We start from the raw sequence: 19,974 nt of genomic DNA, 5'->3' as shown, positions 1-19,974 counted from the left end.
GTTATGACTGTAGCTTTCTCGGTTCTTTCTCGCGCAAAACAGTTTTTTGCTTTGTTGTACATTTGTAAGACGGAGACAACGCATGCGGGTATAGCGTCCTCTTAATAATTTTTGAACAAAATATTTATTATATTTTACTTTTTAAAACCAAAAAGCTCTTACAAAACAACACAGTAAAAGTATCACAAGTAAATAAAATAATTATTGATTACGTATTTATAATTTATATATACACCTAATAATTATGATTTAAGTTATTTAATTTTTATAATATAATTCATCAAAAAAAAATGTCGTCTAGTGTTTGAGTTTGAAATATTAGGTTAGGTTTATAATATTATGTATTTTCCAATCTAGGAATTACCTATATAAAGTAAAAACTGACGGAATTAGAGGTGTTTCCAATTTCTATTATAGTTATGACAAAAACAAACGAAACCTACATAATTGGGCACTCGAATTGTCCACATAGGATACCTATTATAATAGTTGTAATACCTATATAATGTACAATGTACATTGTTCCTACCTTTTATTTTTTTCGCGGCAAATATCGTTTTCGAAAAATAATTATTAGATCAAGATAATCTCCTCGTCGTCAAATTAGAAAATCTACGTCAATTATCAATAGCTTTTCCAGATAGCAAGATAATATTTTTTAATAATTTATATCTATATATTATTATTTTTTTTAATGATGACATTATAACATAATTATTATATTGACCTATAGCCCGCAGTGTTGGTCCTATGAAAATAAATTTGTTATATTCTCCGATAATATAGGTAATATTAATCGATGTTTAACTTTATCACATTTAATTTAAAAAAAACCTGTCAGTAGGTATTCAACTATTGAAACTGGGAGACTCTCTCGATCGTTGCTCACCTCGTGTGTAGACTATAATAATATAGTATATAATATTATATTATAACAAAGAATTAAATTATCAAAATGTTTAGGAAATGAATTTTAGTAAGTATTAATATTCAATAGGTAAGGTATACCTACTAAAGTCTTTTAAATTCTGATCACGCAACGATGAATATTTTGAATTTAAAATGGGTACTTTTAGAAAGTCAAATTTGAAAATTCTCAAAACTTATCAAAATAATCTGGATTAACGGGAATTTTTACACAAAACCAGTTTTTGACAATATCAATTTTATTTTTTTGTTATAATATATAGTCTTGAAACTTTTACCAAATTTTAATGTTCTAAATTATAACTTATAGGTACTTACCAATAGCTTTGTGTAAATTGTAAGCTATAAATAATAAATACTAAATAAGTAATAAAATGCATACTACAATCATTGGTGCGGCTATTTGTGGAGGGGGGATTTAACCCCACAAAAATATCCCTTATTGATTTAGATATAAGCCCCCTATGGGTTATTTTAAATAAATAGTTTTGTTAGCCCCCCAGAATTTTCACTCTATAGTTGCGCCTATGACTACGCAATGTAAAAAAGTAGGTATACCAAGGGTTACCTATACCTATATAATAAGTGTTCGTTTCCTAGTAACATTTTATTTTATTTTTATAAAAACGCCTCAACTGCTATGGTTATTGGTGTTTCTAAAAATACATTATTAAATTTTATAATTTATGCATAAAAACAAAAAAAAATTAGGTATTGATACATGAAAGGCTTATATTTTAATTTTAAATATCTAACCAAATATTTAACCAAAGATATTAATTAATTACATGAATGTAATATTATTCTTTGTAAAACATTTTTTAATATACGTAATTTTTAAACTATTATTTTAATGAAAAATAATGATTATTTTAGTATTTGAATTGTTGCTTTTTATATTATATATACTTTCATATACTTTTATTGTACTGGTAGCCCGTTGGTAACTTTACTTATGCCAATATAATTGCCAATTTATTGATACATATCTACTTAGTACTTATCATATTTAGATACGTTTGATATACAATTAGCGATAATATTATAACAAGTATATTACTGTAGTTTCTAAAAATATTATTTATTTTATCTTAAAATATTCAAAGTTATGTTTTTAGACACTATACAGTATATGTTATGGATTATGACGTAAATGAATCGTGTCTTGGCTTGTAAATAAACCGTTGATGGTCTGAAAAATATATTTATATGACCACGTGAATACCTAATGAGTATAGGAGTGAAGGAATAAAAAATAAAATAAATCGATTTTATTCATAAACCACATTTTTTATTTTAGTACACGTTCTATTTTCTTTATTAAATTTCCATCACTTTGTGTGAACAATAAGAACTGGTAAATTTATTGTAAACCGTTTAGAATTTTATCTTTGTACTTATATTTATTTGAAATGTAATATGGCAAATAATATAGAAATAATATTGGAAAAATATTATTTTAGTTAATAAATATAAAGGTATAAATATTTTAAGTCCTTTAGTAGGTACCGCTATAAGGTACAGATTTAATATTACTGCTTTATAGTAAGAGTTTAGTGACTAGGGTACATCGTCATTGAGTATGTCACCATTAAAATGGATGTGTAATTCGCAATGACAAATCATTTCATACGAAAAACGATTCGCTGAGCGGAGACGGTCGGTCAGCTTATTATATTATAATTATATTCCTATTACTTATTATAATAGTTTTTACTATTAATATTTAACTATAGTAATTCAGGATAAACTATAAATAGGCAATAGTTTAAAAATTACATTGTTTATTCAATTAAAAAATATAATAATATACGTAAATTTATTAAATCATCTCCATATTCCATAAAAAAGCTTTTTTAAAGTACTATCTAATGATTAAATTTAGTATTCTTCGTTTAAATATCAAGTTGACAAACTTTAAATGTCAATAAACATTAAGTTTATATATTATTTAGATTTTTAAGGTTGCACTATAACTATTTATGAGGCAACTTGTTTTACATTTTCCAATATTTTTTACCATGTAAAAATTATTTTATCAATGTAAAATGGTATCAAAAAATGGTACCATTTTTAAAAAATGATAATATAAGCATTCAGTGAAAATCAAGTATTCATATATTAGATTATATAGTTCTGAGTTACGCGAAAAATATAATCAATTTTTTCAAAAATTAGTTTTGCATAAAAATTGTTATCTTTAAATTTTTTGTTTTTTTCTGTATATTTTGAAAAATAGTGAGAATTTTCAATTTTGCTCTCTCCTAAGTATCTATACTCCATAGATCCAATTTTCAATTAGAACTTCCACCAAAGTTGAAGATCAAGGTTTTCTATTTTAAATCGTGTGTAGTGTGTACAAATAATTGCAAATTGATTTAAAATGATTTTCATTGTTTTGAACAAAATTGTATTACCTAGGTAAATTGTTTATGTATAAATAATCAGTATTAGCTAGTTTGGCGTTTTCCAAACTTTTCCTCCACCCGCCACGAAACCCTTCCCTTAGACCAGTGGTTCCCAATCTATGGTCCGCGAGACATCGTACAAAATTTAAAAATATTTAATTTTTCCTTTGGGGCGTGAAACAAAATTTGTAACTGTTTTTTTCTGGACTTCCAACGAAGAAGGCAGTAATTCATTCTTATTGTATATATTATATAACGTCTAATTCGTAAAAGTGAGGCAGTCGAAAAATAATGTACCGATTATCGTTATCATCGATTCCATGGCGCGGCGCGTGTATATTACGTCGTTTATTTATAAATTTATATTACTTAATGTAAAAAAAAAAGTCTTCCTAGTTTTCGTAAAATTGAGGTGGTCCGTGACCTATAAAATATTGTCGAAGTGGTCCGTGGTGGTAAAAAAGGTTGGGAACCACTGCCTTAGACTGGTATGACTGAATATATTCAACTATGCGGTATCGTTTGGTAATTGTGGTAACCGTGATAATTTCACACGACACGACGAGGTGTGAATTCCCCTTTAGAGTATATATAAGTATATACTATAGAGTATATAGTAAAAATTATTGCGGACCCCGTAATAAAAATATCCTAACCTTAAAGTTACAATAGTTAAAAAATAAAATGAATACAATAATAATTCGAGGACCCGCTTTGGTATACATGTGCATTGTGCACCCCTAAGGGTCGACGGACTACAGTTTGAGAAACGCTGGCTAGTTAATATTTAAGATAAATCTTTACTAATATAATAGCTAGGTACCAGGGGCGTCATTGGGGGGATTAGGGGGATATATCCCCCCCAAAACTTGTTTTTTACTGCTAACATTTTGATCAAAGTATTGATAATGACCATTCATGTTTGCTAAAACTATATCCCCCCCCCCAAACCAAATTCCTAATTACGCCACTGCTAGGTACTTTCACATTATCTTAGTTTTTCATAATATGCAATAAATGGTATATCAATATCCCGGTCATAAAATTAAACTCAAACGTATTAGAGAATAATAAATAATAGTTACTATAACATATGATCAAAATTCAAATCAATTAAATCTTATCTTATTAGTTTAATATTGCAGAAACTATTCTCATTTTAAATTTTAATTAACTTTCATAAATACAACAATAATACAATACGTTCAAAATAACATGGACTTTAAAGGAGTAGATAGGTACATTTTCTGTAATATTAAATTACCTACCTATTAAGATACGACATTTAAAATTAAATTAAATTTTCAATTAAAATATTAATTATTACTTACCATACCAACTTTTAAAGTTAACTCATTATAGTATTAAAAATGTTATTCAATAGACTATCAACTACTCAAGTACTCAACTACCTTTTTCTAAGGTTTGTCACTAAATGTATGTTTATTTGTGTATCTATAGCATATACATGTATTATTTTCATTGTATTAAATATAATGCATTTTTAATTTTTAATGCTTATTAATTAGTAATTATAGACTATAAAAATTGAATATATTTACAAAATCTATAATAATTCAAATTTTAAAAATAAAATCAATTTATTAAAAAATTATGTGCACTATACATTTTCGCATAAATAAAAATTATTCATTTTTATGACTTACTAGTTGATTGTACATTGAACATTTTTTAATCCGAACATATTATCAATAGTTAATCTATTTATATATTTTGTTTATTAAAACACACATAAGTGCAATTACTCGAACGGCCAACAGGTATAGTTGAGTTATTGAACTTTCTTTACTAAGGATACCTCATAAAGGTTCACAAAATGATTTGAGGACTGTAGTAATTAATATTAATCTATTAACATTTTAAACTTTGTTGTAAAAACTAAAAGTTGTCCAGAAAATAATAATTAATAAATACTAGGCCCAATAATAGGTGTACATCTATTTTATATTATTAGTATATAAAGTATTATATCCTTAGTATATACATTACATTTTAATAACTCAGAAACTCCTCTTTTGAATTTTATTATAGACACATCGACATGTTTAAAAAAATCATCTGCTTAACAATTTACAGTATACAAAATGTTGATTCTCTTTAAAAAAAGTTTTGTTCACCACAGAATTATCTTTAAACGGTATAAAAATCTTAGTATTAAAATTACAGTATTTTAAGTTTAAGTGTACATACTAATTCCAAAAATCAGAATTTAAATGTATTTATTTATATAGGAAAAAATGAGGAGTGTTCATGCTTAACGAATCACTCTGTATAATGTGATATACACAATTTAACCCAATATTTGACAAGTGGCCTCAAAATCGCTAGATCTACGCAAATATTATTGTTGACGAAAAATAATGCCGTCATATTCGAGGCGTTCATCTACACGCATAATCATAAATTGTATACTATATGGTACTATATGATTGGTATTCATTTTAAAACAACAACAAAAACAACCGGATAAGATAACATAATTATTGCCTATTTGTGTGCGCGTATATACAATATAAATTCGCACGTTTTATTTAAATTTATATAATATTTGATCAAAGTCCGTTTTATCCGATGACACCGTCGTTTTTATGTAACTACTCTTGTTATTGTTACATCTGCTTGCAACCGTAGAGAACATACCTACTTATGGTGTAATCTTCCACAAAATAAAATAATAATGTATTGTTTCCTGTGAAATGTATTATATAATATGTTGAGATTTTTTTTTTTATTACAGTATCATGTAATTATTTTTTGAGGCTAACTGATAATTTTTTGTTATAGTGACGGACCACACAAACCTGAAACATCATTATTACATACATATCGACAACGGTACTGGCTTGCATGCAACGCGACTCTATGACTACTGTACAAGGTATGATTACATTATACGTATATTACAAAAAAAACAACATAATTTTTTTTCCAAATATTTTTGCCGGTGACGATGCAATAAATGTTTATACATATTTCGCGAGTAGCGTAAAATATAATAATATATTATGTACATAATATCGTTGTGCAAAACGCACACGATACATATACATATTATATATTTATATATAATAATATTAATATAGGTATATGTAAGGCTATTATACCTACATATTGATGTCAACAGTTATTTTGTTTGCGAGATCGCCGCGACCTACTTAATGTTATTAACTTAATGTAGTTTTTGCAACGGAAACATTTATTTTTACATATAGGTATTATAATGGTAGGTTAGGGTAAGAAATTTTGTAAAATTCATTTTTATAACACGAATAGTTTTTAGCGTGCGCGCGTGCATGTACCTACGTAGCCTACGTAGCCTACGTAACCATCATGTTAACAAACATGAAACAAGCAACCTCTCTTTAGCAAAATATTCTATTATAATTTATAATATACAAACAAATAATATTATGTAGGTATCTACTATATTACAACATCTATAGACTATAGAGTACAGACATACAATTGTATACTATATACTATTGTATAATATACTATATTATTATACTATAATATTATACCCGAGTGTTTGACTCGGGAACCTACTTTCAGTGCGATGTAAATTATAATATCAATTTTCTCTAGCATGCAGTACCTATACCTATATACCTAACACTATGCGAACTAAAGCTATAGATTAGGTGCCTATATTACTGGGTGCCTGGTACACCCACACGGAAGATTCAATTTTGGCCGCAATATATAATTGCAGTTCAGTCCCGACTTTAAATTATTGTTATTTATCTGTGTTGTAATTACGAGGGGGGATTTGGGTGTCGTATCCCCCATGTCTTTTTTTTAATTGGCGAACCATATTTACGTTCTTATTATTTATTGATACTAATATAGTATATTTTTTAGAAATAACAAGTAAAAACCGAAATCTCCTATGGTAGCCGTAATTAAGATATTATTACTTCGTAATTAACACTACACTATTGCAAATTGAACATTGCACAAATATATTGAAATAATGCAGTTTAGCTCGATTTTTGGGAATTTAATAACCTAATAGGTATATTTCAACGAGTTAAGTACAATGGTAGGTACAATCAAAATTTGTCGGTCGGATTTTGTTCCAATGTTCAAAGGTTGTAACATTTTGATTTTTGAAGTTCGGAATTTCGCGTATATTATACGCATATGCAGATTATTCCATGAATCTACATAGAAAATGTAGTTTAGCTTCTACACAAGTTTTGGAAATTGTTTTTTGGAAATCTGTATATTTCAGCGAGTTAAGTACAATGCTGAAATCAGAATTTGTTGGTCGGTCTTAGTTCCAATGTTATAACCTATTGAAGATTGCAATTTTGAGTATTTTCCGTCTATGCAAATTATTCCACTAATCTACTCAAAGAAGTTACATTTAATACTATATTCAATAGTATGTAATTATTTATTATCATGTATGCATGCATTTATACATTTACCCTACTTGCATTATACAGATTACAGATCACAATGGTTGAACTGAGTCACTAAGAATTTTTTATAATATAAACCAATTTTTTTTTTTTGGTGGTTGGTTTAGGGTGTTGGGTATCTACCCCAACAAATATTGAAACATGACCAAATTACGCCACTGTTTCCTACCTATTTCATCAATGATAAATTACATAATATTATATTATGTATATAACTGTGTGGATATATTAGGTATACAACGCGCGTAACTGCATGTGCACGTATATTATACGTTGGTAGGTACAAAAGATGGCTAAATGACCAAATATAATATATAACCTTATTGTTTATCCAATATCATACCCATTTTAAAAACTCATATCATAAAACGTGACCTTAAATAATTAGTTTTGAAAATACCTATGATGTCAAGTAACTATTTTTTTTAAGTACCTATTTGTGCGTATTTTTCCCGAACCTAACATATTCATAATATTGCAGGAAGGTACGCGTAAACTCATTTTCAGATATTGCCTTGGATGTCAGTATGTCAGTTTAACATTTTATCTTAACACAGTATAAAACAAAGTCCTGCTGTATGTCTGTATGCTTAGAGCTTTAAAATTATGCAACGGATTTTGATGCAGTTATTTTTTATTGATTGATTGATTTAAGAGGAAGGTTTAGATTCACAATTGGACCCGGTACATAGGTCCAACCCGAGGAGGTGCTCAAACAAGAATTTTGAGATTTACGATAGAAATTTTTGTTTATAAATAGTTGCTATTGGCAAATAATTTTAATATTCAATCATAATTCATAAGCCGAACAATTGAAAAATGTAAATATGAAATCGAATTTCAAACGTCACAACTCAATTGTTTTTAATTTTTCTATGTTGGTACGTATATGATGCGTACAATAATAATTAATCCTTCGATTCTAATTAGGTTGATCAGAGAGTATCAGATTTATTTACAGAGGCCAATCAAATAAATATCGTCGAATTCAAAATTTCAGAATTTTATACAGTTTAAAACTTTTAAAAGTATATTACATTATTGAACCAAAATATTTTATTGTACGTTGAACTATGAATAATATATGCCTATAAATGTTTTGAATTGAAAATTCTTAATATTATTATAATGGAATAGACAATAGGATTAATGAAAATTGGCAAAACTTTTAGTCTACAAAAATGAAACAATAATAGGAGAGTTTAGCTATAAATTATAATTTATAATACCATATTCGATAGCCGATAGGTACTATTAATATTTATAATATTTTATATAAAACTATTAAGTACTTGATTAAAATAATTAAACGTATAATATTATTATGTTATATATTATAATTGGTAATAGATAATATAAATTATCATACAATATTATTTTATTAAAATGATTATACAACAAATCCATGAATAATGTTAGTTATAGGTACCTCCACGCGTCATACTCACATACAAGTAGGTATATAACATAATATACAGAATATTATCTAGACACTTTGGGTAACTAGTAACTACGTCATCACGTCATAATAATAGGTAATAATAATCATTGATAACCGATATTAATTAGCTGATATAAACGGATAAACAGACTCTAAGGCCAACTATTTTATGTCGATAAAACAAAACCGAAAAAGCCTAATCTATATCTAATAGGCAATAGCTAAAGTACTTCGACAATTAGGCCATTAACATTACATGATATAATAATGTATTAACATTTCCTTAAAATATTAGTGTTAGGTTAGTTATTTTTGATTATTTAAAATGCTGTATCTTTTTTTCATACTAAATGTTTTATTAAACCCCTAAGAGATATCCTAAAAAATAATGTTTTCTTTTATTTTTATAGAAGGTAGGTGTTTCAGCTCTAAAACCATTCGAGAATATGTTGTTTTAAACCTATGCTAATGTGTTTTTTTTACTAAAAATGAATGCAGGCTGGTGCGACGTCCTCTTAAAAAGTTATGGAAATAATAAAAAATAGAATCAATAGAACAAACTTAGGATTGAAGTACAGTTATTAGTTTCATATTTACAATAGGATTGATTGTTAGTATAATATTAGTGATAATTATAATTTATAATAACAGTGATGTAATAATGATTGATATAGTCATAATATATTGGTATCTATAGTTTGCTGAGTATTTGTTATTATTCTTACTTTTTAACTATATGCCGAGTAGTTCTGAATGATATTACTTTCGTTCTCCGAATTGAGGCTTAAACTTTCTGCAATAAGCTGACACTTATTTTGAGTTATCCTCAGTCTTCTAAAGCCTGCATTAATTAAATACATTTGTATTGTTTGCTTTCGTAATTATAAAATCGTAAATATACATAGATATATTTTAAGTTATTTAATGAAGTTATTTATTAAATGAGAAGAATTATTATCTAATTAATAATACTTTTTCATTAGGTAGTTATAATTATATGTAATATACCTATACATATTTTTAATATTAAATGACCTTAAAATAATATTGTTTATCATTGTTTATTTTATTGATAATAACATGACGAAAAAACTAAGATTGCTATGACGCGTGCATTGTAATTGAAGCAATATGTACCTATTATCATACATTATGTTCGTTACGGTCATTATTATATTTATAGTTTTTTTTCGAACTTTGGTATGAATATTAAAATAAAATTATCTATTCTGCCTCAATCATAATAGTTGCGAATTCATGCGTGCAGGGTCACTATTGTTGGTACCTACTCTGTTAACCTACATCAAAATATTATTATTATTTTTTTTTTAGTCATTATATCTATACACAAACATAATTATCGTTATTTTTGTAGAAACGTCTGTACACATTAAAACATAATATCCAACAATAGTCCGTTATAGAAGGTTCATGTATGGCTGTTAATTATTATAATACATTATATAGGTACCAGGGTACCTATTACATAAATCAGAATATAATATAATTTGAAGGCTTGTGGTTAAAATGTTTTTGCTGGGGGTGATGCTGATGACTAATGTAAAAACTAAAAAGTAATAATTATTTTAAGTGGCTGTGTATATTTTGTTACGATAAAATTACGCTATTTAGTTTATATCACCTATGCCCGCGTACTTAGCCTAAAAACACTTTGCCCCAAGCGCCCCGACGTGCGTGACGTGCACATATATACACGATATTATACACATACATGATATACATATATTATATTATTATTTTACATACGGGCATACGGCATATATTATAGATATATACAAAATACAACAGGTCATTGGCAGTGGACCTGTATATTATATTATAATTTATAAAATAATTAATTGTTATTATTTTTGAATGGATCAGCGTGGACACATCGTTTTCGTGTTATTAATTTATTGTAGGTATATTAATTGTATTAATTATAATAACACACTATTGACACAAATTATCTACCATGATAATGTGTATATGCGATAAATATTGCATATCATAATATGATACGTACCATGTACGTATAATATGCATATTGTATGGTGGCGTTCTGGGCGTCAATCATCCGGACGTCTCTAGCCTCCTATATATGTACTGCTATTTGCAAAATGCTAATCATTTAACTCATACGTTTAATAAACACATTTAAATATTAAACACGGCTATATTAGGGTATTGGGCATATTATAATAGCATATTATACGTCATAATATATTTATTCACCACTGGCTGGCGGCTACCCATCGCAAAAGTTGCATAAACATTGTGTGTTTACTAATGTCTAATTGTGTTATAATTATTATTGCATTATGGTTAGATATTATGATATTTATGACGATAAAAAATGAACATTTTTCCATTAGAGATGTACCACAATGCCCCTAACCTACCTCTACGTGTATATTATTGTTGTATTAATTATCGTATAATTATTTAACGATGTTTTCAATGTTTTGCTATACAATTATTACATTTACAATATATTTACAAATGTACAGTGTGATATTTTAATAAAACTAATACAACAGTAATATTTATAAAATTACTATATTAATTGTATTTTTAAGTTTTAACGTAAGTCCAATAATATTTTGAAAATTAATTTCTATGCTCATATTAATTAGGTACTATGCAATAAATTTTAATAATTATTAAAATAAAACGCTTTTTTTGTATGTTACAGCTACTTCGATAACAGGTTGGAAACCATCTACAGTAGATGTGGTTGCTAGCTGTAGGTTAACGAGTAGCATTACCGCCTCCACAGATGCAATCAGGTAGGTACTTACACAGTTACACACTGTTAAACATCGTACACGTCTTAATGTTTTATATACTATATAGTATATAGTATGTGTATGTGCTTCAATGTCATTTGACTTTTTTTAGTAAAGCACATCACTGCGTCTGTGTGTATCGTGTATGTAAGGCGGCGTCTTATTATGTTGGTTTTATTTTAAGTAGGAATTGTTGTGGTCTTTGGGTGGACGGGTGGTAGTACTTACTACTTTGTATAATACATTTTAATATATTGACAAGTTTAATTCATCAAAACCAGTAAAACGTGTATTTTTAGCACTTTACTAAAACGTGTTTACGAGAAAGTTATTATGCAAAGACACTCTTAATATTTCTGACGTATGGTTTTTTTGCATTTCTATAAGATTATATATTATAATATTAAAGTAAAAAAAAATCGTTGACTATCATGTACGTCGTAAGTAACTTTAGTATCTTTAAACAAAAATATCAACCTTGAATCTGATACTCTTTCGATATAATATTTAATACTAATAATATGTATTTACCTAAAAGTACTATAGAATTAACTATGAAGTAGGTACGTATTATAATTTATTAGTCTCAGTAGCTGATCCAAGAGTAAGCCAAAGGGGAGGAGAGGTGGTGGTAGTTATTTTGTGTCTTGGTTCAAAATTTAAAATTATCCCTTAAGAGAAGTGAGAACTAACATCTCACCCGCATCTAGTATTTGTCTTACAAACGTAGGTACAACAAATAACGTGCATAGTAAACATTCGTTATCTAAGTTTAACCAATACAGAGTTGGCTTTAAATGTTGTTAATTTATTTATTATCTATTTATCTGTTTGAACGGTGAATTTTGCGATATATTTTTTTTTAGTTAGTTATATGAGTTGTTTTAAATTATACTTTTGCAAATTATTACAATTTAAAATTGCGGGTGGAAAATATACCATCAGTGGAAAGAAATATATTGACTCAACCCATGGGGGGGGGGCTATATTTTTAAAATATTGTGATGGTAAGACAAACGGAAGTGTAGGGACAAGCCCCTCGTGTACCTGTTTGCCAACAAATACATAGCAACACAAAATATTTCACAGATCTCCTCTTATGAATGTAAGTGTAGAATTTGTCCATTATTTTTTATTATAATATACTACTTTATTGTAATAAGAATTAACGAAAATTGTAATATTTGCAGTCAGTCTCATAAACATTCCCCTAAATATTTACAAATTACAATTCCTTGCATAGGAATTACAGTCGCTACTCACTGCTCAATACACGCTAAATTGTCACTACAATATCAACCTCCTGATTATGGAAATAATATATTAATTATCCTATTACATAATACATAGTAATATATAATAGGTACACAATTAAACGAAACTATCCCAATTCAAATGCTTACCATTCATTTTAGATTTTTAGTGGACGTTTTACAGGGATATGTTTTTATTTTTTGTCTGTCATTACGTTTTTAAATAGAAAATTTGCCAATCTTCCACTTTGAAAGTGGTTTTTAGAAGTCAATTTAATATTGTTGGATAGGTACTATTTTAAAATAATTAGAAAAACTAACAAACAAAAGCGTGAAAACGAGATAATAACATTTACAATTTATTTAACACTAATGTTTGACAAAATCAATTATATCTAAATCAAAAAGCTTCAACATTTAATTTAATATTGCTCAAGAGTCTTACAGCAGTTAAAACTTAAAAATATCGAAAATACATGGTCACATTTTTTTTTATAAGCTTTTAATGAATTTCAAGTTTTGACAAAATTGAATATTTGATGTTTAAACGAAAGTAATTTAACGATTTTCTTTTATATATAATTTAGTTAGGTATTATATTCTAATTCAAAAAATTTTAATCTTCATTACGTAGTTACCTACGTCTATTGTTATTTTCTATAGCCATTGTAATAAAATTTTTAAAATCTTTAGACTAATTTTAAATTATTTATTTCATGAACCTATTCATACCATTATACGGTACAATGGTGTTGACTATTAGTTGTTAATGTTGAAATGTTTTGCGTTACGATGAATAAGTAATAATTTACTTAAAAGTTATACCTATGTGATGTTTTTGGCAAAATATGGTGTAAAATCTACTGAAATAACATTTACTAAATACTCATAATAATATAAAATAACTATATAATTTAACATAAACTTTCCTTAAAATAGATATTGACCCCGCCCGTCTCCTTCACTCATAATCGTTTTTCGTATATAATGAATTATCATTGAATTCAAATTTAATACATCCATTACAGCTACAGATAAATAACTACAGTTATAGATTTACCTACCCATACATAATGGCGAGATACACTGTGTGTGTCGGTTCTCCATTTCTTCTACGCGACTCACCCGGAGTATACTATCGCTTCTCACCACCCCGTGTATCTACATCATCGTATTATTGTTATACTGACATGCGCATAAAAGCTTATAAGGGTAGTGACTATACAGCTCATCGTTAAGGCAGCGCACACAGCACAGTACCGTTTCGTTGTCTGAAACGTAACGTTGTGCCAGAGCCCACGATGACAACGTCCGAATTATTTCCATCCGATTCCGAAATCAATTTATATGAAATACCACATCGTTTATTCGTATACTTGTTATGATTACCGCGCAATCTCGATCGACTCATCAATTTGGCTTGATTTATTTCAATTGATAATGGCTGTACTATTACATCACATAGTATATACTTACTACTAAGCGGTTCCGTAAGAAATCGACGTGTAGAAATCGAAAATTTGTACTAACTTCATCGACATTGATCGACAATTATTTAAAAGTGTTTTGATAGTTAAACAATCGCATGCACCTTCTTACATTAGTATGTGACTATCGCACATGTGTATTTGGCTCCCAACTATCAAAACGGGCATTATAGCGTCACGCCTCATCAGCGCCCAAATAACGTAAGTGAAAACCATTGTTGTGTGCATTTTATATATTATACTAGCCATTGGAGATGCGTTCGTACGATAAAACCAATATCAGTTACAAATTACAATAAATTATTATATTTATGGCAGTTGGAATAGAGAAGCGGAAAAGTGGTTTTTTTATTGATCTCGAAACAAAAAATATTCGGCATCCTATGGCCATTAGTTATATAGTTATTTACAAATATACTTATATAAATAATACTATATTAAAGGTTTTCAGTAAGGTGACATTATTTATAAGACTAATTCGAATAGTAACTAATAGCTAATGATGAAACGTGTTTTAAAAATATTGTACTTGGGTAACCTATACTCAAAAGTATAAAACGACTTACAGTCATTATATTAGGAACAAATGACAATAAAAATGATATTATATAATTATATAAGGCAGCAATCAAACGTGACTCGCGTGCCGTAAGGCTACCTACATCCTACATTATACCTATACAGTATACATTATACGGTTATATGTAGGTACCTAAAGGGTTATATTCGGGAAAATGAAAATTGACGTTAATACATTAAGTAATGGCCTAATATTATATTGCAATAATATATGTACCTATCAATAAATAAATCTTCTTTATAATATGCATTATAACTTTTTAGGTTTAATGATTTTGAATATTTTAAATATTTCGTATTCATGAAGTACCATATAAATAATTTCCTATCGTGTATTAAATGTAGATATTATAATATATAATTGTATTTAGTTCTTATTTGTAAACCTATAATATATTTCATCAATATTATTCAAAATTAAATATATTAATAAAACAAAATAATTAAATATGGATATAATACTATAGTATATTATAATATCTGATATATTTGGACCAGGCATTCATCATTGTATATTATTTATTTGATAACAAGTTTTAATATTAAAACATAGATACTGGATGATAGATTCAATTTAACCTGTATGAGCTAAAAACAAAACAAATTTTAAATAGAATCTCAGAATCAGATCATATTTAATACACAATTATGTATAGGCATATACCTATCTAATACAGGGTTATTCGTTTATTATATTTGAATACATACATTATACGCCATACAATCCATACTATTTTAAATATCGTTTGTTAAATACATGTACATAGTGTCTCACGAATATTATACATACATGTTATAAATTATGATGGATCGATGGTTCATTAAACTAATTCGACATCCACCCATGTTTACATCATAATAAGATATTGGACATGAAATAATATAATATTAAATTGTATAATACATTATGTAATTCTATATTTCTATACATATTAAATTAAGTAACATTATAAACGTATAAACCTACATAGATTAGTACCTACTGCAGACGTCACGTCCTGACAGATGGTTCTCTATAGGTAGGTATACATAAACCTACGCTATAACTCTTCAAATAAAATTAGTGGTCAATATACCCACCAACATCCCATGATAATATTTTTATAAAATAAATGTTCAATAACACATACATGATATTAATTTTTTCCTTTGTTCATGTTCCTATTAGGCATAGTTATAACTTATAACTTAAATATATTCAAATAATAAAAAAAAGCAAAACTATAAAAGCCGGTAAGTGGGTGTCGCTCTGCTGTATAATGTATTCTATAGTAGGTTACAAATGGATCACTGTATAGTCTGTAATGGATGGAGTTAAATTTTTATTCATTGATATAATATAATTTTATACGAAAAACGATTCTGAGCGGAGTTGGTTTGTCAGCCTACGATATTTTATATTATATTCAGGTATACAATATACATATATTGACTATGTTGTTATTATTAATACGGTAGCCGGTAAGTTGAATTAATATTATTTTTATATTATAATAATATGCTTGAAACTTCTTAAGTACCTATATTATTATAATATAAAAATAATATTAATTCAACTTACCGGACCGGCTACCGTATTAATAATAACATCGAAATTCTCGACATCTCGAAAAAATCAAATTCCCCTTCAAATAATAATAATACATTGAGATATTAATAACTCGAAATCTTTAGTAAGTAGAATTTTTTTTTCCCCTTGAGCTACCGAGAGTCGACTGTAACTAAAATCATTATTCTTGATTATTTAATATGCGTTTATTGGTTCAAATTTGAAATTAAAATAACTTGCCTATGTATTTTTAATATTTTAAAACTGATATTGTAACAATGTGTGAGGGGCCTTGTATTCAATTTTCAAACTTTTTGACCAAACGAATAAAGTTTTATTAATTATTAATCTTTATAGAAAAATAAATTGAAAATTGACTATGTCCATAAATAGCTTAAAACTAGTCAAAACATTTGGACAATTTTAGCGAGAGTAGAAAATGATAAAATAAATATGTGTACATTTTAAGTATCACGGTTAATCGTTTTTGAATTACATCAAAATTAGAAAATCGATCCATGAGAAATTGAGCAATTTGTAATAAAAAAAAAATAAAAAATATCCAATGTAAAAATTTGAAATTCAAATATTCATAAAAATTTAATTTTACTTTCCAGTAGATATTTTTTTTTTTCATGAAAGTTGACAAAACTATGAAGAATCTTGTATTTAATTTTCAAATCTTAGATATATATAAATAAAAATTTTTATGAATTTTTAACTCGAAAAAATTTACAAATTGTCGCGATTTTTACGTGTAGTCATGCGGGTCGTATGATTAACTTAGTTGCACTCTAATTTTATCAATAGCTCCTGAGTTTTTATGAGTTTTTATGATATTTTAGTTTGAAATATCAATCACCATTAACCAGGGTCTGTGCTGCTGATAAAATTCTAACTACTACATAAAGATACCTATAGTTACGTCTATGTATTGGTCTATTTATTTACGCAGTCAATCTGGCTTTGTGGCTTAAAGCTTTATGCAAAATCGATCAACAGTAACAAGCTTATGTATATGTAAACACTCAATTTTAAAGTCGTTTAAATTCAATCAGAAGCCGATGTTTTTATATTGATATGAATGATATGGAAAAAAGCTTTCGATAGGATTACTCAATCAATTTAAAACTTACTGGTGTGTTGAACCTCGTATTCATAGGTCAAACACAAATTTTCTAACGAAAACTATATTTCTGATCCACGTTACTTCAGCTTCCAGGTGTCTTTCAAGAATGGATTTATTATTTATCTCCTATATTGAAAAACTGTTATTGTTTTTTTTATCAAGTGTTCGGCTGCAAATTTCGGCTTAAAATTATGTATAGCATGAATTTACATATTTGGTACCACTAGTGACGTTGTCCTGTTATAATCAAAAAAAATCAACTGTAATTTATGGTTGAATTTTTGAATACAAAAGTACAGGATATTTTTCAATTCTGACCGCCAAGAAATCATAACTTTTTCCAAATATTTTGTTTTGTAAGTTGTGCCTAACAACTTCAAGTTAAGAAAATTAATATTTTTAAAAACGTTAATACGTATTGAGATAGTGATATTTTCTGTTGAAATAGAATCGTCTAGTACCTAACTAACGTAACCTAATCTAACAGAGTCCTAACCTACCTTGAGTTGGTAGTCATATATTAAACGAAACATAGCTCAGAACAATAACAACAACAAAGAAACTGTCTCATTCTTTTTTTTTTTCGTTTTGCAGCAGACATGCGGCAGTGTCAGTGGACGCGAATCCGTCGACATCGCCAGAAAGACCGACGACTGCCGCCGCCTCCACTTCTGTGGTCAGTGACACTCAGCAGGAACAATGCGCCTCGGCGGTAACCGTAAACGATCACCACCCGTGCGATCCGCAACAATCTTCGTCGGCCACCGCTGCGGTTGCAGACAGCCCGTCAGATTCGCAAGCGGTAACTTGCAACAAGACTGAATCTGTGACGACGGCGGCGGTGGCGGCGACATCTTCTCCGCGACCGATATGTCCCAACTTGCCCTACTCGCCCGCGTGTTCCCCTCGGTTCGCCAGACGTCGGCCGCCGTTGCGCGAGTGCCGCGTCTCCGTCAACGTGCAGAGCTTGGACGATCCGAATGTTCATCAAAAGCTCAATCAGTACAAACTGATCGACTCCATCGGACAGGTATACATTTTTATACACACATCAATAATTTATACTACAGCGAACGGTTTTATATTCATTTTTACTCATTAGTCATTACTCATCAGTCAAATAATCCAGACAATAGGTATTAGGTATAATATTATATACGTATTATACACGTATAATTGTAAATTTACGAATAAAGAAATATATTTCCACTTACCTATATTATTTGTTTGAATTTCAAAAAATACATCAATAATATTGTTTAAATTGTTTTTAATAAGTACAGTTTTCATATATTTTAATGATGTTTTACCTAATTTCTAAGTATATAGTTCGGGGTGACTTTATACTGATTTTATACCCACAAATAATTGTTATGATAATGTGATCTATATAATGTGACAATGTGATATTTTATTACTTTCTTCGCCCACAATAATATATAAATTATCAATAATCCAATAACTCTTTTATATAATTTTGAATATTACACATATTTTAATTGGTTGCTGCTAATTTAAACTGATTTATCATAATTGATCACTATAACTACACTTATCAGTATGACTGTATGAACTTTTGAAAAATTAGCTAGAGACTAAATTGAGTTCATTCCCTGGACAAAATAATGTTTTTAAAAAAATGTGAAACTAGGTAATTTTGGGTGGCTTAATGCACTATCAGGTGTTTTTAAATTTGAAAGCAATGATAATTCATAACACAACAAATGCAGTTAAAAACTATTACCTAATTATATTAACGCCATAACTATATTTACTATAATCACCAAGTCATTCTTGATGAATCACTCGGTAAGGTGAGCAATTAAATAGGCATGGGTATTGGCCATTGGGTTATACAACTTATATACAACTTATTTATACATTATAATTTTGATATACCTAGGTTTGAAAGTATTAAAAACATGAACTAATTAAAATGATTAAATGTAATATAATAAAATAAA

General features: G+C 27.9%; 1 protein-coding gene across 4 annotated transcripts in view; it reads left to right on the top strand.

Moving 5' to 3' along the window:
• Positions 1 to 19,974, top strand: part of LOC100165620 (calcium/calmodulin-dependent protein kinase kinase 1) — a 48,035-nt gene that overhangs the window by 15,390 nt on the left and 12,671 nt on the right. Inside the window, exons 1-4 of one of the 4 annotated variants that reach the window (XM_008182006.3) lie at positions 5,911 to 6,054; positions 6,141 to 6,234; positions 11,920 to 12,013; positions 18,605 to 19,040. In XM_008182006.3, coding sequence (XP_008180228.1) covers positions 6,204 to 6,234; positions 11,920 to 12,013; positions 18,605 to 19,040 — 561 coding nt within the window. In that variant the 5' untranslated portion in view covers positions 5,911 to 6,054; positions 6,141 to 6,203. Of the gene's footprint in view, positions 1 to 5,910; positions 6,069 to 6,140; positions 6,235 to 11,919; positions 12,014 to 18,604; positions 19,041 to 19,974 lie in introns of those variants that run through there. The other 3 variants (XM_008182007.3, XM_008182008.3, XM_001943212.5) reach the window with 3 other exon arrangements.

Source organism: Acyrthosiphon pisum, chromosome A3 (genome assembly GCF_005508785.2).
Source record: "Acyrthosiphon pisum isolate AL4f chromosome A3, pea_aphid_22Mar2018_4r6ur, whole genome shotgun sequence".
NCBI lineage: Eukaryota > Metazoa > Arthropoda > Insecta > Hemiptera > Aphididae > Acyrthosiphon > Acyrthosiphon pisum.
Note: the sequence above shows the minus strand (reverse complement) of the source record. Positions and strands in the feature narration are given on the sequence as shown.